The sequence below is a fragment of the Pygoscelis adeliae genome, unplaced genomic scaffold (genome assembly GCF_000699105.1).
Source record: "Pygoscelis adeliae isolate BGI_AS28 unplaced genomic scaffold, ASM69910v1 Scaffold174, whole genome shotgun sequence".
Classification (NCBI taxonomy): domain Eukaryota; kingdom Metazoa; phylum Chordata; class Aves; order Sphenisciformes; family Spheniscidae; genus Pygoscelis; species Pygoscelis adeliae.
Genome location: NW_008824676.1, coordinates 6324028 through 6346819, shown reverse-complemented (window position 1 = coordinate 6346819; position 22792 = coordinate 6324028). Strand labels below are relative to the sequence as shown.

Here is a 22792-nt window from a genome sequence, read left to right as displayed (position 1 = left end):
GTTGAGGGAATAAACAATACCACAAAAAGTATTTCTTAATTTTAGCTTTTAAAGTTCTTAAATGCTGTCTTGAGATAAGATTGATCTTTAGTCATAATAATTGAGGAAAAAGTTCAGATAGAAAACATTAAAAGTATAGAGCATGCCAGAAACACATGATACAGTGTCCAAGGAAGACCTGCCCAATTATTTCTCTTGCTATGACTCCACTAGTTGAGCAACCAAGAAACGGGCTGGGGAACAAGTTCATAGACACAGCTCTTAGCACTGAATGTTTAAAAAAAAAAAAAATCAACTGAAGTTATTCACACCTGAAATATATTATTTTGGCCACCACAGGCATTCAAGCTACCTAGGCAAAGTTTTGCAATAATCAGAAATAAACAGAGGGCTTTTTTTTTTTCCTCCTTCTTCAAACAAAGGGCTAATACCATAGCTGACTTATCACTTGTTTCCAGGCCTGGCTTTCAAAGAGAAATGAAAAGTGAAGGCAAAAAAAGGGAAAGAAAAAGATGTAAGCAATAGTGACCTATAAGAAGTGAATGATAGTTCCTATACTGCCAGTAAAGACAGCAAGTGTTCAGGGTGGAATGGAAACATTATTCAATTTATTAAAATAGAACTGCAGGCAGTAACATGTAGTCAGGAATGTTGTTTGTAAGCTGTACCCTGAATTTGTCTTCTGAGCTAGAGCTGGTAAACAGCCTGCTATATTTGCAAAGTAACAATTTAGCTTGCACCTACTATTAAGTATATTTAGTTTTACAAGTCCCCTGATCTTATTTAAGAGACAGGTAGCTTCATTACATGTTTTCTTTTTAGGCAGTTATTTAATAGGCACAAGGAATTCACAAACTAGAGTAAATGAAAAAGTCTTTTACAAAGCCAATAGGAAAATCCTTAAGAGAAGTACTTTAACACTTTCTCTGGTAGAGATGAGAAATATAGGGAAAAAGGTCTTTGTTGGATAAGTAATATATATAGTGTAATAGTACCTGTCCAGGAACGACTGCTCTGGAGAAAAGCTTATTTAATTGAACCAGTTCATTGGGTGTTGTATCAAATTTCAAGGCAATACTGTTTAAAGTATCTCTTGATTCCACCTGTATCAATTGGGGGAAAAAAAGAAAAAGAAAAACAAACCTGTAAGCAGTTAGTTCAAATAGCAGCTTACAAATTTTATCACATGTAGATTTACCAAGATTTTGATGAACTTTAAGTCTTCATATCTTATGATTGCCTCCCCCCAAAAAAACCCCAACAAAACCCCCATACCTACCCCCTAAATACTAGTCTATTGCAACCCCATATAAGGACACCTGCCTTCCCACTATGTTTCCAGGTGGCCAGAAGTGTCAGTCATTGCACCAGAACTTCTGGTCTATAAATTCACTGCTGGGTACCACTAGACCAATCTACGATTGACTGGTTTCACAGAACCCTTCATTCTCCCTCTTGAACTCCTCTTCTCTGTTCTTCGCTTATAGAAAGCTGAAGCAAACTCTATAAACGCAAACACGCTCACTTCCTATTGAAATATGCTTCTGTTAACCTGACTTTCAAGTAAAATCCATCACTGAGATAAAAAGTAAAAATACTGAAGCAAAACAGCTCAACCAGCGTGACAGCAGATGGAGCATAAGCATTTTGAGCAGGTGATTCCCAAGTAAGGAAAGGATTTTTTTCAAGCACTTATTTTCACCCCCATCTTCCAAAATGTATTCAATATGAACCAACAAAAAAAAGCAAAGGGAAAAAATTCACAGGGAGGATTTCAGAATAAAGAATTCATAGCAAGCATTTAAGAATGGTGAAGATAATATGACAAGGGAGCATACAACCAAAAGTTTACTGCATATTGGCACAGGGCTTCATAAACACTGTACCAGGAAAAAATAAATCTTATCAGTTAAGATAAGATGAAGCAGTAAAAAGCAAAGCTACATTTGTGTTGCTAAATATGGAGCACAGCTAGAAAGATTCCACTGACTCCTGTCTTAAATGTCTTCTCATTTGCCCCTCTTATTACATCTGCAGAAGATATACACCTTCCACTCTATATAAATAGTATTAGACTAATTATTCACAGGTTTAATTTTCCTTCTATTTTCAGGCTATTCACTTTAAGTCTTGACAATTACAGAAAAAAATGCTTTCTCTTTTAAATTCCCTTTTGTTTACTTAATTTTCAAGGGAAAAGTAGGGAAGGGAGAAAAAAGTGAAAGACAAAACCACATTTTTCTTCATAGCGTATGTTCTACACACGACTGTTTTGAGAAAGACAGTGGATATCATTAGTTGACTGCAAACCCACCAGGTATCTTCTGCTCTTCACTCACCTTCCTTAACAAAAATGTGGGAGCAACATGTCTTGTATGTCTTGTCAACGGTCGCTAGACTTAAAAGGTAGATACCCTTTACTTCTGCTTGAACAATTGAACGGAGGCAGAAAAAAATTGAGGGTAGGGAACGAAAAGTCTCGGAGCATACATGTTTTAATAGCTTTTCGTATTGCTTGCTCTGAGAGTAGACCTTGACCTTACACAGTGACACAGAAAAAGGCAGCGTTTGGAACCTAAAGACTAAACCGCTCTATTTCAGTAGCTGTACTGCAGTGGAGATAAGTAATAAAACATACATTGGGCTAGCCTGCTTCCAGCCGTACTCTATTATGGACTGTTCCAGTTGAATTAGTATGTTCCATATAACTAATAAGCATTATATGTTTTGCTGTCAGTAGAATGCAACACGGCACATTTATTCTTTACAGAAGCAGCAAACATTTTGCCAGAGCGGAAGAATAGGTATCTACAGGTTATAGTGCTAGTTAATATTGGGTGATTAAATTTAATATTTCAATACATTTTATTTGCATTGCAAGAATAGCTGGCAAACAGAGCTCCTACTGGCTGCAAAGCAAAAGTAGTATATAAAAAGTTAAATAATTGCTCCTCAAAATGCATTCCCACTTAAACATTCCAAAACTTAACCCTGAACAGAACACTAGCCCCAAAAGAATTTAGGAAAAGAAACTCTTTCACTTCAAAGTTATGTCATGTTGGTGAACACATGTTGACAGCACAGGAATAAAAAAGTGCAACTGACAGATGTAAGAGAAGCAAACTACATCCTTTAAATAGAGAAGTGGATTGTCCTGAAAGAAAAAGTGCTACAAATATAACATACTTTGAAGTCTGTTATGATTCAACAGATAAAAACAGGGGGTGGTTTGGGATAACAACATAATTAAGGTTCACAAGTAAGAGTTAAAGAATTCCCTTCCATACAGAATTCATTACCATTTTGTAAAGGTGCATTTGTCAGCCTAGATTCACTAAGGAAAAAAGATAGGTATTGCCAAAGAAATGGCAATGAGCTTTTTTTAGATAAATTCCTAATTCTATTATGACAATTCTCTATATAGGAAGACATTAAGCTAAACAAAGCAGCAAATATCTCTCTCTACTGGTATTTCAGGTATGAAAGACTGTGTTACAGCGTCTCCAGAGAAGGGCAATGAGGCTGGTGCGGGGTCTGGAGCACAAGTCTTATGAGGAGCGGCTGAGGGAACTGGGACTGTTTAGCCTGGAGAAAAGGAGGCTGAGGGGAGACCTTATCGCTCTCTACAACTACCTGAAAGGAGGTTGTAGCGAGGTGGGTGTCGGTCTCTTCTCCCAAGTAACTGGCGAAAGGACGAGAGGAAATGGCCTCAAGTTGTGCCAGGGGAGGTTTAGATTGGACATGAGGAAAAATGTCTTTACTGAAAGAGTGGTTAAACATTGGACCAGGCTGCCCAGGGAAGTGGTTGAGTCACCATCCCTGGACGTATTTAAAAGATGTGTAGATGAGGCGCTTAGGGACATGGTTTAGTGGGCATGGTGGTGTTGGGTTGACGGTTGGACTCGATGATCTTAGAAGTCTTTGCCAACCTTAATGATTCTATGATTACAGTACCTCTTAGTAATCTAGTACTGTATGATCACATAGATATGAAAAAATAAGAATATTCTTGTATGCCACTTTTAATTTGTACTAAAGCAGAACTCAAAACAGGGCCCTAATCTGACCAGGTATGTACTACTTGTTCCATATACTATAACAAAACTGACAACCAAATCAAAGAACAGTAGTGTTTCCATCAAAAGCTCTACATACTGCAGAAGGTTTGCTAAAACGAACTGTAAAGTGATATTCAAAAGCTTTGCCTAATTCAAAAGTTTGCTCTCACATAAGTGTTGGAAGACAATGGTTAGCTGCTAGGTAGATATTCTTTAGATATCACTTATGATTGAAATATTTGAGATTTTAGACTAACTTACGATATGATATAAAATAAATTAAAAGCATTCAAATAAAAACCACAAAACTTAAGCCCTTTAAGAGTGCATTCACTCTTTTCAGCCTTCAGAAATAAAACCACCTGATGAGATCTCTTGGCAACTAAAGGGTTTATCTCACAAATCACGAACACAAGAATGGCAAATATCAGCTTCCTTTTCTTATTTGGCTGTAAAGTTTGCACAGGTGAATCTCCACACTACATGAGATTTCAGAGACCAGCACTGATACTTTCTTAAAACAAAGAAACTGTTCATGTAACAAAGGCTTCCTGAAGTACCTCCCTATATTCAAAGGCCTATTTTCCAATTTTCGGGCTGTCTACAATTTCAGAAAAATAGAATCTGAACAGCCAAAAGCTGAAAGAATAATTTTGTGGAAAAGCCTAGTTTAAGAACTAACAAAGAAAAAACACGCCACCACATACCACAGCCACCCCCCAGCTTTTCCAATCATTTTCCCCCCATCAATTCAATACTGGAAGACAGGGCAAAAAGTCATTCCTTCTCTCCCAGGAAACAAACTTTCCATATATTATGCATGTAGCTATTTAAATTCTATTCTGCATATTAAGAACTTTTATATAAATATTTGGATATTAAACCACTATGCTGAATCTTCATAGGACAATTTTCCCTTTTGAGAAGAGAAAGGGATGATGAACTGTGATTACATTGTTTCATGATTTTAACAGAATCGCAAGATTTGTTCAAATACAAGTAAACCTCTGAAAAACAACCACCAGATGTGAAAACACTATTTTATTCCCTGAAACAATCTGAAATGGACTTGAGCAGGCCAACTGGTGCTTTGAAATGGTTCAATACGTCTCATGCATTGGCTTTGCATGATAATTGCATTACCAGTTAATGAAAACATAAAAAGAAAACAAGAATCACTTAGTCAGGACTGCATTAGACTTAATGCACACAAACTTCTGTTGAAGAAGAGCTTCTTAAAATATAAGTAGCTTTCCTATACTCAGTAGCAAGAGCTTCTAGTCATCAACTTTTATGTAGAGATATGACACATAAGGCCTTACTACCTATTTTACCTTACGTAGTCACTTACATATGTATACAAGTAAGTCTAGAATTCTAAGTTAGCTAAAATCAGTTTTTACAGATATGACTAGATACAGAAAGAGCCACACCTTCCATCCTCATTTTCCAATAAATCCTAAATCAAACACACTCTTCAAATCATTGTGTCCCCACTGGAACAGAGGTACATCCCATTACCCCTTTTCCACTGATGGTGCACTACTTACATACCCATGTTTGCCAGTTGTGCTTGTGTGGACCTGTAGACAAATAGCTTCAGATTGAACACTGACTATGGTTCAAACTGCCTTCATTTCTGTCAGTTTAACAGCTGGCAAAGTTATTTAAAAACCTTATTTAACCAAATTATCTTCTGATATTTTAATAAACCTTACTATCATTGCATCTCAACAATTGGAGTTCACTCATTCTTCCGTTAAAAATTATACATTGAATACATATTAATCAGAGTGCACAAATAATTATTTAAATTTTTTTAAGTATTTCAAGACTAGTTGTTCAAGAACCAGAAAACAACAAAACAATGGTTTAAAAGTATTAAAAGGAACTAACAAAATTAAAGGGATGGGAAGACTAGAAGGAGGGGTGAGGACAAAGGGGAGAAGAGGACACAACAACTCTGGTGCTGTACCCAAGCCCTTAGAAATAACAGATTATGACTATATTAACTAATTGTTAATAGGTCTAATTTCTATAATATGCAACATCAGGAAAACGGAACTTGTAAATATCATAAAAGCAACTCCAAAAATCATTTTTAAATTAGGCAAAAGATACAACAGGTCAAGTAATATGCCATCATTATGATCCACATCTTCTAAATTCCCCAAAATTGGGAAAAAGACTATGACAGCAGCATGCTCAAAGAAAAGAAAAAAGCAAAAACTCTTAAGTGTGTAGTAGTCTAAACAGCATGTAAAGGCTTACAATGGCAATAAAACTAGCTGCACCAGAAGAGACAACCTTTAGCACTCTCTATCCAAGCTACCCTAGGATTGAAAGTGAAATCCACAGTTCCTCTAGAAAGATATTAGCAGATACTCACTATTTATCTACTCTCAAACTAAACATGTTCAGCAAGTCATTACAACAAGAAATTCCAAGTATTCATGTAGGTTCAAATTCTAGCAAACTTTCACCTGTTTGATGGTCACCACAAAAGCACTTGCCACCCACGGCCCTTGAGCTAAGAAAGGATAAAAAATTCCTCCTTGCTTTACCTTAAGAAGCTGACTTCAGAAGCCCCTGCAGTTTTGTTCTCAGTATACTTATCTAACTGGCTTCTAACTAAAACAAAAGAGTCAAGACCCAGTTTCCGGATGTTGAACTTAGCACTAAATAACTGGGAAAAGATCACATGCAGGAAGACCAGCAGTTCAACACTGAGGAGTCTGAGCTAAACTTAAAATTCAGTCTTAAGACTGAAGACACTAGTCTACTATAAACTTGTGTGACCTTCATTAACTGATATCAGGCTATTCTCGTGATCTGGACAACACACTCTGTGTGTGTTACAGTGCCGATCTGCTATTTCAGGAGAAAAGCACAGCCTTCAATCCCCAGAGAGTTAAAGAGGAGGGAGTAGGGCAGGAAAGAGAAAGTCTTACAGTGAAGCCTCCAACAGAGATAAACCAGATCATCTGCCTCCATTGCTCACTTGTAATTTTTTTTTTCCTCCAACAAAAAGTGCTTTGCACTTGAGAAAAAAAAAAAACTATCTGTAAATAGCCACAATTATTTCCTTTTTCTCCTCAAGAGGAAGAGGGGTTAGGTTTTTGCTGAAGTCATGCAACTGCTACCATGCTAGTATCATTGGTGATCAGTGGCCAACGCTGTCTGCTTATGCTCCTTTATTTATCTGTAGTTAGCTCTTCTAACGCTTGTAGGCAGGCACTGGTTGTGTTTGTACAACATAACACAAAATACTTCTAACGCAATGGTAATATAACGATGTCAAGTAAAAGCAATGTAAAAATGCTATTTTTACAACATAAAAAGGACTAAAAGTTCTAGCTAGTAACAATAATTCACCTAAACTATCTGCTCTGTTGGTCCTTAGAGCCTGTTCACGTGCATCAGCTGTATGCAGAAGGGGAAAACAATTGGCTTGGAGCACCAACTGTGAATTCTGAAATAATAGATAATATCAATTTGCATCTAATCTGTTGACTGACATTCAGAAGAAGAGAAACTATATTAACTTAGAAAAAAAAAATCTGTTCACTGACTAAGCAATAAGAGTGAAAATAAAACCAGAATTTTCTATATCCTTTGGAGGCAGTCACTGAAAATTAACTTAGTGACATTCTTCTAAACCTACTAGCCTGGGTAAGCTTAGGACTTGCTTCCCTCACTTAGTACCACATCTGTTGACATCTTCTCGCTGGTGCTATATACAGAACAGTAGTTCCAAGTTTTCATACTTTGGGAATTTTAGATTTAAATCTTTAACATCAACTGCCTTTATCTTTAAAGAGAAAATATATTTTTTTGTTTATTTGTCCCCAAAGTAATGATTTTCTTTTTTAAAAAAATGTGGTGGGAAGTGTATTTCACCTTAAAAACCCATAGTTTGCACCAGTGAGATTCTATCTCACTCTGAACTTCAGGAATACAAATAAGCCCTTCCCTCTTAAAACCATGTAGCCACTGGAAAAACTAACACATTAAATTATTATTAAAACAACAAGCAGAAAAACTCCACTAACTTTTCAACAATACTGGGCGGGGTGGGGTGGGGAGCCCGGTTTCTGCTTTCATCCTACTAATCCTCAAAGCAGCAACACATGCAGACATATAAATACGTGTGTGTGTGTGTGTGTATATGTGTGTGTGTTGTTCCTTTGAGAGGTTGTAGGATGAAGGCAGAAACCAGACATAAGTTCATCTCTCCACGGGGTATAAAGTCATAAATAATAACAGTAGCAAATTATCAGAATAGTTACCAGACCTTTCTTATACATATAGTGAACATAACCTTGGTTCCTAAAGGTTAGATCTGTGCATTTTATTAAGACATATGTACAGGACACATAACCAAAAGCTCTGAAAACTTAAGTTACATCAAGTACTTCACAAGTGAGAGGTACAGCAAGACCAGACAGAATACTGCACTTGTGAAGCTGAAATGCACCGTGTTCCATACACACAACAGGCTCCTTTAGAAGCTGGACTAAGTTTAAAGACAAGAAGTCTTTGATTCTTGCGAATCGTCTTTTTGACTCACAAGGAAGTTATACGTACTTCAGTACGTATTAAGAAAGTTATTTTAGCAAATAAAACCCCACCTACTGGAACACAAAAACCTGCAGAAGTACATGACAACTTGACACAAACATACTAATTTAAAAAAGGAAAGCTTGGTGCTTTAGCTTTGCCTGGAATCTTACATGCATGCACATGGTGGCAAGAGACAAGTTAAGGGATTTACTGACTGAAGAGGAACCCCAGTTTTACAGAGTTACACCTGAGCATTTTTTCCAATTATTTCAGACAAAATGGGGTTAATGTAATAGAAACAGTCACATTTACTTTACCATTCTTCAGCTGCTAGAACTTAAGCAGAAGAAATTTCTTTTTTGAATTTCAACTTCAAGGAAGTCTTTAGTATAGGCTAGAATGATATTCAAATTCCCAATATAAGCCACACTAATGAAGTGCTTCTCGCTCCAATACACACATCCTCTGTCTCCCTCCAAACGACTATCACAGCCTTCTCAGTAGTTAAGCCATATCACCACTTGGCTTAATGTAACATTAAGAGTTAAGTCTCCCCCGTATCTCTTATTCTTGGAATAAGAGAACACCAAAAGGTCAAGTAAAGACTTTTTACAAAGAAGTTCTCATTTTCATTTTATCATGTCCGACTTCAAAAGCATTCAAAGATAACTGTGACAGACTTTCCCTATTTTAATGTCAACCCTATAAGCATTATTTAAAGGCTTAATTATATTTTCAGTATATAACACAAGACAGATACTTCTCACTTCAGTTTCCCTTAGTAACCACAAATGTGAAAAGCTGACTGCGGTACAGTTTGAGGGTCATTTCAAGAACAGAACAGGCAGAGAAAGGCTCCATTTTCAGATACTGCTGCAGAAACAGATCTGTACGGTAAAAGGTATAGATCTATGATAATTATTAGGAGAATGCCAGAAGGTCAGTATCAAGATATAGCCCCCCCCCTTCATTCTGTTATTTCTCCTGATGTCAACAGTTTATTAATAATGCTGAAAGCAGGGAACTTACACAAGATTTTATAATTAATGTTATTTACCATTTCTAACTAGTTACCTAAAAGTGAACTAGTCAACAGATTGATTAGGTTGGGTTTTTTGGAAGAAAAAAGTAACTTAAAGAAAAAAAGCCAAATAAAAAAAGCATTACTCAAGTACTACTAGCTAATTCCAGATTTAATTCCTGTCAAAATAAGCTATCAGATACACAGAATTCTAAGATTAAAGGTAACACGCATTACTGTTTTGCTTATATTTTGTAATGAAACTTTAAGTCTGCACTTGTTATGCAATGACATTCTAACAATAAAGCAGTAACTTACAGAATATTCAATAGTCCCTTTAGGCTTTTGAAAAGACATTCGTCGCCCATCTTTCTTGTCTGGGGTCTTCTTCTGGCCAGTGTCTGAAAAAAATTGAGGCAACGTGCGTGTTAAATTCATTTTCCTCTCTCAGTACTGTCACAGGCTGCTGACTACAGCCCCGTGGGCAGACATCTAATTCACCAGTTACACAGCTTGCTCCCGGTGACTCTGTATAACAGACAACCGGCTGCTAGAATAGGGACTTCATTCCTCTGCAATGCTTTAAGAATTTGACCAATATAAACCACTGATAACTGGGAATCAATTAACTGCATAAGTACTTGCTGCTATCCAGGAAGCTATTAATGAAGGAAGACTAAATAGGAGACTGATCCCATGAGGGAAGCAACATTTAGAATCCTAGAATCATTTAGGTTGGAAAAGACCTCTAAGATCATCAAGTTCAACCGTTAACGTAGCACTGCCAAGTCCACCACTAAACGATGTCCCTAAGCACCACAGCTACACATCTTTTAAATACCTCCAGGGATGGTGACTCAACCACTTCCCTGGGCAGCCTGGTCCAATGTTTAACCACTCTTTCAGTAAAGACATCTTTCCTAATAACCAATCTAAACCTCCCCTGAAGCAACTTGAGGCCATTTCCTCTCGTCCTATCACTAGTTACTTGGGAGAAGAGACAGACACCCACCTCGCTACAACCTCCTTTCAGGTAGTTGTAGAGAGCAATGAGGTCTCCCCTCAGCCTCCTTTTCTCCAGGCTAAACAAGCCCAGTTCCCTCAGCCGCTCCTCATAAGACTTCTTCTCCAGACCTTTCACCAGCTTCATTGCCCTTCTTTGGACACACTCCAACACCTCAACGTCCTTCTTGTAGTGAGGGGCCCAAAACTGAACACAGTATTCGAGGTGTGGCCTCACCAGTGCCGAGTACAGGGAAGCACATTTCTGGAACTACTGTGTTTAATTGGTTTTATATCATACCCGGTCTAGTTTTGCCTAGAGGGGAGATGATCTAGAGCTCCTGTATATTCAACCTAATCAGTTGGGATATTTTGCCTAAATGCTGTTTGATAAGTAGAGTATTTAATGCTTTTTTTTATAAAACAAAGAGCATTAGTGTTTAACTTTGCAAATATCCTGTTTGTAGCAAATGCATACAGCCTATGCATAAACAATAAAGATCCTAAACAAATAACACAATTTAGGAACCATTCTTTTTATTGGGGCACTGTATTTTGACGACCTCCATTTCATAAGCCAAATCAACAACAATTTGTATCTGAAGTATACTCTACTTTTTGATACTAATTGGCCTGATATTTATGATAAAGACAATGCAACATTGTACTTATATGATTCAACAGAAAACATTTAATTCTACATCTCTAGAAGTGGTTTTTTTTTTTAACATATCCATTTATATACACACATGCATTTTTTTTGAGATGAATCTGTTAAGAAGTTAGGGCTCTGTCACAAGGCCTCCACCTTCAACAGTTAAATATCTGCTATTAAGGAGCCCAAAATACTTACATGAATGAGATGTTAGGTTTTCATGCTACAATGGGATTAGTTATACTCCCATTTTGATACATTCAAATTTCTGTTACCATAACCGAATATATTTAGTCAAATATTTCAAGCCAAATTGAATAGACAAAACAAACCTTACAAAATATATTATTTTAAAATATTTTAGCATGGCTAGATTAAGAATAGAAAACATGCTGTACATCTATTTAAGCCTCACCTGAGGTACTAAGGAAACTTGCTATAAATTGACAGCAACTTCTCTGCATTACTATTTTTAGTTAGCATCCTGACTGCAACACTGGAAAAGAGACTAGACACATACTTGCATGAATTTCATATACGCTCCCCCCTGCTCCATTTCTATGTGGATAGTTGAAACTATCAAGATATGAGAGGGAAAAAATCCAACACAAAATACACAGGAAGTTCTGCAGTGTCAAAAGATAAGAAACAAACCACACAAAAACAAAACCTCAGCAAATACCTCACATTTACTGTATTGGGCAAGCTGCAGAGGGCAACAATAAAAATGATTTCTAGCAGCTTCAATGTAACTCTCCTGGGGTCTTCTTTATATAATAAGGAAATAAACATTGGACTAATTCTACTTTTCTTAATATATTGAAAAAAGTCCGAGGGAGAACGTTCCCATATCTACAAGAGAAAAATTGATCTATAGAGGGTATTAATTATGGTAAGTTTTTACAGCTATGAATGACAGTCAAGACTTTAAGCCTACTTTTAAAAGCTTTCTAGGAATTCCAAAAATCTAAACACTGTAATTCTGCACCCTACTATCTTCATTCAATACATTAAAAGGTATTTCTATTAATTGCAGCTTTTAAAAAGTTAACTGAAAGAAACCTTTACTTCTGATTATATTAACAGTTTTTGAAGATGCTACAAATGTCGCTAGGGCAAATTAAGCCAATCCGGTAATGAATAAAATGCACTAGAAGTTTGTGTGTAGACTAGTAGTAGCCAACATGCTCTTCTTCCGGTCAAATAATTTGTTCCCAAAGTTTCTGCCTGACCTTGCAACACAACGGGTGCCCCCTCAGCAAGCTACTGAGAAACTGCAACAGCTGCTTGACTGTAGCTGTTCCAAGTTTTTCAGCCCATACCAAAGCTTTGCCAGCAGCCTAATCTTTTTCTTTCAACACCAGTCTGGTTCAAATACTCCTGAGCAAAAGTCAAAGGATGCAGCTGATCTCATCCAGGATCCCATACATACCTTAATCTATACATGGAGCACTCCTATTGTAGAACAAGCATCTTCTTCCCCTGCCCCCCTCCCCCACTATTAGATAGAAATAAAGCAGCCCATACTAAAAATGTATATACACACTTCATTTGTATACAGCCTAATGTTGTTTGTGGTTTTTTTTTTTCCCCTAACCCAGATTTAAGTTTCCCTTTTCTTTTTACTAGTTTGTGTATAAGTGTCTAAAGAGCTTGCAGACAGGTACCACTCAGAGGTCAAGTTCAGTTATCTCTCCCTTTCCAGTAACTGAACAGTAGAATAAAGTCTTGCACAAATAACCAGTTCTGTTCCTTATGCCAGAAATAAAAAAGGAAAGTTATTTTTTCTTGCGGGCAGAAGGACCTACTGTGCTTTAGATTTCAGAGCACTCAGGTAACTTCAGGAAAGTAAGAGCAACCGGGGGGTAGAGGTGGGGAAGGAAGGTCCCTGTTGGAGGCACCTTGGAGAAAAGCAGATGCCAGGAGAACTCCTACCACAAATTCCTCAGGAGCTTATAATCTGCAGTTTTTCATATTTTTTCTTATCTCATCCCCTCCCATACCTAACACCGTAATTCCTACCCTTGCCATCAGTGCCCACTTCCATTTCTTCCCTCTGTAATAGCTTTATTTCCCCCTCACTATATGGATACAGGATTCAAGTGTTTCGTAACCTACTGTGACCTAAGTCCTCCAAGCCAAGAAGAAATGGAGGCAGGCAGCAGTGAGCTATGTGTGCACTGACTACCCAGCTGGCCAAGCACTGGGTAGACACCTCAAATGCCACACCTCTGCTCACAGTCCGAGTGCTTGAGCTGTCTGTTCATACAGAACCCGTCCAATTCACCTAACATCTCAGAAACAAAACTAGGAGGTATTTCAATTGTGAAAATAGGTCACAGTAGCAGAGACATGAATTCAACCTCCCTGATGGCATACTAAGTCTCCAACTATCTCTCGCTGAATGACCAGGCTATTTATTTTTGAGAGGAAAGTAAATGCATCTGTCAGCCATCCTTGTGCCCCTGGTATTCTAGGAATTATGTGAAAACAGAAACAACTGCCAGCATAGGATACAATGATCTGAAAAGACCTCAGCACCAATAGGAATCAGTCTCATCCTTTAATTTTACTTATTTTCCTGATAACTCTGTTGCACATGAGCTTATCTTGTTAGGTTACACACAATCGTTACATCATCTGCCAGCAGTAAGCCAGCGAGACTACCAAAGGCTGATGTTCTCAGACCACAGGTATAAGAAAAACCTGTCACCACCAACCACACTGCACACAACCTGAAGACTCAACAGTAACTTGTTTAACAAGGGCATCTGTGGTGCTAGGTTATCAGATCTCTAGCCATGCTGGTTTAGACAGAAACAAGACCAGACCTGTTGTAACATCAGGGTTGATCCTTTAATTCTGAACCACCATTTTGCAAGACTTGGCCTCCACAACAGCTTGAAAAACTGAAGTGAAAAAGTATATCAGATCCACAAATTACAGGAAAATATTACAACTGTCAAGGATTTAAAAGACTAGAAGTAGAAAGATACAGACAGCAGTGTTCAAAATTACACCAGACCAGTATTTAGTCTGAACACTGGATGCATGCATACAGAAACTTAAGATTAAATGACAGCAACATAAGAATCATTACATATGATCATCAACATAACCAGAAAGAAGGACTTACTGTTCCAACATATTTATACAAGACAGAAAAAAGGTTTTTAGGAACATTATATTTTAGGAACATATAGCTTTCAATAAGACAGCTTTGACCTTGAAATATATAATAGTCAGTGGCATTATTCAACTGTAATTTGAAGACAACTTAAGTTAAATTCCAGTATTTATAGGTGAGTTCTACTAACTATCTCTGTATGGCCCTGTGCCACTGAATTTTGATTGACTGAAAATATTCCTGTGGCACCGCTAGTTCAAATTGACATGACAAAAGTGACATTTCTCATTTCTTAGTGTGCCATCTGAGCTGAATTGTAGACCTTCAATTTTCTGTTTGCTGATGCTTCTAGCACATCCTTTGGGCTTCTGGCAATGAAAGCTGGTAAAGAGAACTCAAGATTTGTATTGTGAGTAACAACGCAATGATACATGCTAAGAACTGCTTAGGAGTACCTTCAAGCTCTGCATAGAGCAAGATATATTAAATTTTCCTTTACCCTACTATTTTCCTGCATGATAAGCTTAAATTTCAAATAACTTGCAATGTTTCTCAGCCACTGATCTTCTATTCATTTCAATGTTAACAGAAATTACAAAGATCCCTTCTTCCAGAGGAATAAATTGATAAACCAAAGAACTATCCTTTGAGATAAAGCAAGTAAGCTGGACAAGTCAACAATTAATGCAAATTGTTTACAATTAATAATTGAGCTTATTATGGTCAAGAAGATGAGAAAACGATGATTTGTCTTTCCCTCCTCCCCCAACAAGAACTGCAAGTTATGCATTAGATTTACATGTGTTTAAGAAAAAGGCAGAGGCGGCAGCCTTGTTAAATGCTTGTCTAGGACACAATTTTTCACAGTTCTTAAAAAAAGCATGCAGCACATATGGGGTAAAGATTTTTAAAAACTGAATCACAAGAAGGTAAGGAAAGAAAAGTAGTCTTTCTTTGAAATATTCTTGAGTACGCTGTTATTTAGCAGCACATGAAGCAACTAACTGATAAAACAGAGGAAGCATAGATATTACATCTTTATTTGACTAGTTCTGCTCAACAACAATTAGATCTTTGTAATCTATTCATAAAGAAACAAAAAAGATTAAAGTAGGAATTCTTTATATTCCATGAGGCTTGGTGACTTGGGGTTCCTAACAGCAGGGGCTACATCTCAGTAGAACAACTGTCTCATTGACCCTTCTCCTGCAGTTAGATATGCGTATGCAAGTTACTGGAAAATCATTTTCAGTTATCTTCTAACATCTTCAGAACCAAAGAGGCCCTAATAGCAGCCTACAAGATGCTAGTAGCCTGCAGTTTTCTAGCCAAAATGGTAGTTTTTCAGACCAAGGCAGTGTCATAAATAATGCCCCCTTTAGTCTCCTCTTGCTAAGCAACTGCTACTCATTCTGTGATTCAGTCTTTCCTAGTAAGTCATATTCTCAAAACTCTTGATCTTTGCCACTACTCTCCACATGATTCCTTTGTTCACATTTTTCTTAAGCAAAACCCCAAACTAAATGCATCCAAGACCTTGTTAATGCTGCATCAATACTTGAAACACATCAAAACAGCTTTTTCCTGCAATACAGATTCAGCACTGATTCAAGTTCATTTTGTGATCCCCCTAACACATGACCCTCTTTTCTGCTATACAGTCAGCTGTAATAGGCAGAAATAATTAAATGCATGATTTCAGGATGAAAAACAATTCAATAGAAACAAATTTAAGGCAGGCCACTTCTCTAAATGGCTAGGAGACATAAAGCCAGCTCCATGCCTGACACTCGTGGTACATGCATCACACGGGCCTTCTTCTAAAATAAGATTTCACATTCAGGGTAAACAGAAATGCTTCACCAAGTTTTCAGATTATGCCACAGTATGTATTAACAACAGTAAGCTTCCTTCCCTGTTCCATCTAAAATATGTATGTATACAGTCTAACACATTAGAGACTACCTAACTGCAATTTCCACCTACTGTACAACCTCTCTGCAGGCCAAATGTATATATTAATGAAAATTTGTAAAAATCATGATTGCTCTACTGAAACAGCAAAGGAATCCAACTTTTCTGATAATTATTGTCCTTCTTTTTCAGATATTTAAGCCCATTTAGTCGTACATCTTCAAGTCTACACAATACCCCAACAAGCAGTTTGACCATCAAGCAGCAATATCAAGTTATCTTTAGACATCTTTAAGAATTTACACTTTGCCTTATCACACTTAAGCCAATGGTACCTAGTTTCTCTAAGAGCTCAAAATCAGTCAGCTTATCCTAGTAATGTAGCAGACTTGTGCACTACAACTGCTCTGCTGACATGCAAACAGATCTACTATGTATGTGAAGTTAGACCCAATGCTTCAGTGAACACCTTACTTTACAAGTTTATTGCATTATGTTTGCAGATGACATCTAACTGGGGGGACCAGTCAACATACTTGAGGGCAGGGCTGCCATTCAGAGGGACCTGGACAGGTTGGAGGAACAGGCTGACAGGAACCTTATTAAATCCAACAGGACAACAGTCCTCTGCATGGGAAGGAAGAGCCCCTTGTGTTGTACAGGCTGGCACTGCCCAGACAGGGAGCAGGTCTGCAGAAGAAACCCTGGGGGGTCTTGGTAGGCAGAATGACAAACACCAGCCAGCAGTGTGCTCTAGCAGCAAGGAGGGCCAACAGCATCCTCAGCTGTATTAACAGGAGCATAGCCAGCAGACTGAGCGTGCCAGAGAGAAGCAGCTATTCTCCTTAACTTGGCACTCTGACTGCTTTTGGAATACCGGCTCTAGTGTCACCGTCCCGTTCCCGCCCCCCCTCCCCCCGGTCCCTTTCGATATAAGAAAAGCATTAATGAACAAAAACCATTTCAGTGAAGGGCCACCAGGGTAGACAAGGGCTGTGAGAAGAAGCTAAGAGAACAGAGCTTCTACAGCCTGAAGAAGAGATGGTTTTGAGGGACTGTAACAGCAGCTTTCCTGTACCTTCTAGATAACTTCCCCACAGGTATCAAGATGACAGAGCCAGGCTCTTCAGTGATGTATAGTGGGAGAACAAAAGACAACAGACGTAGTGGACAAACAGGAGAGCTTCTGATTGGACAAAAGGTAAAAAATTGGCCAGAACAGCTGTGCAGTTTCCAGCCCTGGATGTTTTGAAGGCCCAGCTGGATAAAGCAGTGAGAAACCTAGCCTGAAGTCATAGTCTTCCCTACTTTAAGCAGGACTAAACAGCCTTGCTTGCAATTCGAGTTATCTGTAACTATGATTCCTCCCACATTTTTCTGGCAGGCAATGCAGATGCATGAGGCTACCACCAAAATAAGTTTTGCAGCTGTTTTTAAGGCCACCTCTTCCCTTGCCTCCCCAAACCAAGCCAGAGGAAGATCCACACATATAACAGTGAGGTGTGTTGTTTACTGATGAACAGAAAGGTATTATTCACACACATAGTAAGATGAAAGGCAGCCATGAGCATACAGGTTCTCAGTAGAATGTCAGCTTCAAAACTGTTTTAATGTTAGAAATGGGAATTAACCAGAAAAATTAAGATAAAAATGCAACATGACACATTAAAACAGAAATGCAATATAGTCGAAGGATACCAGATTAGTTTATAATCTACGTATGGTTTATTCTAGTAATCTAGCAGATGACTGACACAGATATAAACTGAAATCCAGTAAAACATCCAATACATTAGAATCCTATTGAACAGTAAAAAACAGGACGAAGAATTGTAAGCTACGTCAAAAATTCACTAAAGGGGAGAGTGAAATAGAAACTAGCAGAATGGAGGGGGTATATTAATGAGTTCCCAAAGGACTATTTTTTAAAACAGTTCAATTGCACATCAAAAACTCGGAAGCACAGTCAACAGCAAAGGCTGGGCAAAAGGACACACAAGGAATTCTGTAGCCCCAAAGCCTGGAGAAAAAAAAAGCAGGGTGAGATGTAGTAGTACAAAGCATAAAGTGAAGTAAAAGATCATTTAAAATCACATACACCCAGGGAATAGTCAAGAATTTCTATATACGAGTAGCACATAAGTCGGAAGAAGAGATTGTGCATAATTAACATATCACAAGATGACTGAGTCACCAGCCTAATACATTCCAAGATCACATTTGCTTCTTATGCCTGTACCAACTGAAGTATTTTCAGACATGAAAGTGAAGCGTTATCGTCTTTGTAAAGGGTGCTATTACATTTCACACGTGCTTTATGCAGAACAGTGTGTACAAGAAAACTTGCAGAATCGCGTCTCCCCAGTTTAAGCCTCTCTCATACACCTGTTAATTTCTTAAAAGTGAAGTACTGAATAAGGATGAAGTGAGGAAAACCTACCTTATTCTTACGTCTGCTTTATTCTGAGACAGATTTTTAGAAAGGAAGATACTAACTTTTACAGCAGGACTTGACAAGTGTACTGTAACTTAGCCCTGCACATTTATCTTTCTAATGCAGTGCTGCTACCTTCACCATAGTACAGAGGACTGACAGGCCACATGGCTTACCAGATAGATTGGTAAGATAACCATACACAGTAAAGACTAGAATGCTGATAAGAAAAAGTGTAAATAAACCCACAGGCCACATGGTTCAGAACTGAACAATCAAGTTGAGCCTGAGGGAAAAAAGCAACAAAAAAATCTCTTAATAGAAGGCAGCTAGAACAATTTCCCTGACACACTGCTTAAGAGGTTTCTCTGAACAAGGAGTTCTGAATGACTGATTTTCATTTCTTTCACTTCTGTACTTAATCAGAGACATACTGCAGGAAGTCAAGACTGCCTGTGCAGTTTATCTTCTCCCTCCATGAAGTGACCACAGACAGAAGTGAGGTGAAAATGTCTAGAAGGGAAGAAGCACGAGACTCCAGGTATGGACGTATATGCTCACAGAACCAAAGTGTTACCTGGAAGAAACCTCTTGAGTACATCTACTCCAGTCTCCAGTTTGAAGCAGGAATATTGCCAACATCAAATTAGGTCAGCTTAAAACTGTAACCTGTCGCAGTGATGGACCACTCTTCTTGTGAAGTTTTTTCTATCGTCCAATTTGAACCTCCCAAGCTACAACTCATGGCTGCTGTTCCTTCTTTTATCATCTCTTATTACTGAGAAGAGTGTTCCCCTTTAAGTAAACATAGGACACAATTAGATTTCCTTTAAGCCACCTTGGTCTCCTCTTTGCAAGACTGAAGCCCAGCTCCCTCAATCCTTCCTCACAGGTCAATATGCCCTATGCCCCTAAACATACTGGCTGGACCCTCTACAGTTTCTCAGCAGCCTTCTTTAACAGTGGTGCACCAAACAAAAGAGCATATTCGAAGTACGGCCTCAACAGTGTCACAGAAAAGAAGCAAAACCATGTCCCTCACTGCTGGCAACACTCCCCCTTACACAGCAGACAAAGCAAACAGCATACTAAACTATGAGACATGCTGTTGGCTCATTTAAGTAAGAGGTTTGTATAGATGAGACTCAAATTAAACTGAACTTTCAAGTTAATTCTGCAGTAAAGATAATCCTTAATCACACATTCCCTAAAGCCTTTAGTTCAATCTTAAAGCAAACAAAAATGCGTGCAACTTCAACATGCTAACATCTACAATACATACCAATAAACAAGAAAGCTACATTTCTGTTCTAGCTAAAGTTTCTAGGTAAATCCAGGCATTGAATACATACATACTAGCTCTTTCTAGAAATTATCAATAGACTATCTTTAGAAGTTATATTTCAAAGCCCACAAGGCCTTTTTTTTTTTTTTAAAGGAATTTTACACTCTGAAATTATTGGTAGCACCTTTACTAAAGCCAGATTCTTTCTCTAGAATTTCTGGTTCTCCTTGCATTTTTATCCTCCACCACAATCATTAAAAGACAAAATACCTTTCTAAAGTTATTTCAGACTTGGCTGCTGACACAAACAATGTAAACTGGTTAAACAGGTTTACAGCCTCCTATGGCACTACTCAGTCTCCCAGTGTCTCCTTTCTCCCTACTAAGAAATACTATAAACTGTTCTGCACATACCCAAAGAAGTACACAGGCTCAGAAGAGTGATTTAAAGTACAGCATTTGAACAGACTTGCCTCCCTGAACTTAGAAACCTTATAGAGCAGCTGTTCAACTGTTTAGAAAGACAAGCAAGAGAACAGTAAACATAAATTTACTAATATTACATGAATAAAATTGAGATACTTTATTGTAGAAGTGAAATTAAAAATAATTACGAATAAAAAAGGTTGGTTTTTGTTTCAGAAACATGGAAACAGAGTTTTAAGGTATCTATGAAGACCTATTCCTTTAAGAAGTAGCGCACAGTCACAGCTGAACCACGCAAAGAAAATGGCCACTGAAAAGATCCTTCTGAAAATCCTAAGTGGGGAAAAAAACCTAGAGTAATAAGTAGGCCTGGATCCAGAACACCGCATACAGAGATTGAACATTTGGAGTAGTTAGAATTTGCCATTAAGGTTTAAGTTAATGTCAGGGGACCCATCTCTAATTAAAACAGAGGTTGGATTTCAGCTGAACTATTGTAATCATTGTTACAGCTTCCACAGCACCCATTACCAGGGCACAGGTGGTTTGTGAAAGCCACCAAAATGCTTGCCAGAAGAAGTAGTCTACAGTCACAAGAATTTGTTTCTGCCCATAACTGATGGAAACCCCGTGAAGGAGAAGACAGCATGGGAGGGCCAAGATCTAATTGCCTTGCACAGTGTGCTTTGCCTAGCTTAGGAAAAACCCAAAGTATGGTTCTGTCAAATAGGCACACCAAATTCTGTATACACAGAAATCCACCCCGCATTCCAGAACTGCAGTCACTTTTCATGAATACAAATTTTAAGTATTACATTATGGAAGTATTTGAGGAAATACACTTCCTGCTCAAAGCTAGAGAAAAAAAGCAAAACATTATAATGCAGTCTAAATTAATCCTTTGTCCCAGAGCAAGAGGGGAAGAATAGTCAGAGAGCTTTTCCCCTCCAAGAAGTCACATGTATCACAGGAGATGCTTTAGACTAACAGCTGAACACATGGTCTCATAACTGATTAAAAGACCAGAAGATGCTAAAGAGTTTTACTGCCATTTTGCTTCTGCAAAAAAGTAATCTTTGTCAACAAGCCTTTAACAGTTTGTAGAGGCCTAATTCAAAGTACTTCATTTCACTGCTGAAAAACAAGTTACTACCCCTTTCTCTCCCTGTATGTCTTGCGGGAGAGGGACATGGAATAAAGAAAGAAAGAGCGGCACTGTAAATATACTTGGTTACGTAAGTCAGATGTAGATGAGAAGGAGACATCATCTACACCTGACAGACTGCATGGGCATTCCTACTGTCTTGCCTACCACAGTAAGTAGCAGATCTTGTTTCTCTTGATAAAAAAAACAACTATTTTACTCTTCCAAAATAACCTAAAGTAACAAAGAAACTTAATGGTCTTTAATATTATCTTTCAGTAGAGACCTGACTTCAACCTGACCTGCAGACTACAAACATGCTATCATCCACTTAGCACAGAGCTTCTTGAACAGGAAAAAAAAAAGAAAATATTTACTATTCATTGTATACTGCTCTTCAGATTTTTTTATAAAGCATTTCCACAAACTTAACTTCATATGTCTTTCTTTCCAAGCAGTCCTTAGACCATGCTGCTTCTACTAGTTATGTCATGGTTTGTTTTTAATCTCCAATCCTTACTGTCCAGTCCTCTTCTGCATACGCAGCCTGCGTACATTCACTGTCCACCCCTCCAGTTCACACGGTATTTCTTGCCAGTCTGGGTGCTCACTTCAGATAAGTTACAATACCCATACTTACAGCCCAACGACATTATCAAGAAAGGGGGTGACAAAAGCAGCCCTCTTACTCCCAGACAGAGGACAAAAAGAGTCACTTACTGTCTCCTGACTGACCTGTTTGACCACTGAAAGGCCGATGTACTGCTTCTGCCCCTACTGTCACCAAGCCTACTTCCAAAGTACTACTGCCCGTTCTTCAGGAGCACGAGAGGCAGAAACCACTTTGTACACAAAGGAGATCTCAAACCAAGGAGTTTGTCCTCCACTTCCCCCACCCTGGTCAATAAAAGTACCAGGAAAGCGGGTGAGGTGGAATGAAACTAAACGTAGCAGTGCTGCCACTGAAATCAGAAAGACGTGCAGCAAGAGCAAAGTTGGTTTTCTGTTATTAGACCCGTCTTCTGGCGCAACCCCTTCGGGGCGCAGCCTCCGCTCGGGCAGGCGCCGGCAACAGGGCAGGCGCGCCGGCAGGGCAGGCCGGGGTCCGCGTACCGGCCCTCCCACGCCCCCCCCTCGCCGTCTTTCACCAACCGCTCCTCCCC

The 22792-nt window shown here is 38.4% G+C and overlaps 1 protein-coding gene across 2 annotated transcripts in view; it reads right to left on the bottom strand.

The window, feature by feature from the left end:
• The window catches only part of OXR1 (oxidation resistance 1), a 152466-nt gene that overhangs the window by 62773 nt on the left and 66901 nt on the right, over positions 1-22792 (bottom strand). The window contains exons 1-3 of one of the 2 annotated variants that reach the window (XM_009323100.1): positions 11715-11786; positions 9961-10043; positions 996-1103 (exon numbers count right to left, since the gene is read on the bottom strand). In XM_009323100.1, coding sequence (XP_009321375.1) covers positions 996-1103; positions 9961-10043; positions 11715-11763 — 240 coding nt within the window. In that variant the 5' untranslated portion in view covers positions 11764-11786. Of the gene's footprint in view, positions 1-995; positions 1104-9960; positions 10044-11714; positions 11787-22792 lie in introns of those variants that run through there. The other variant, XM_009323099.1, reaches the window with a different exon arrangement.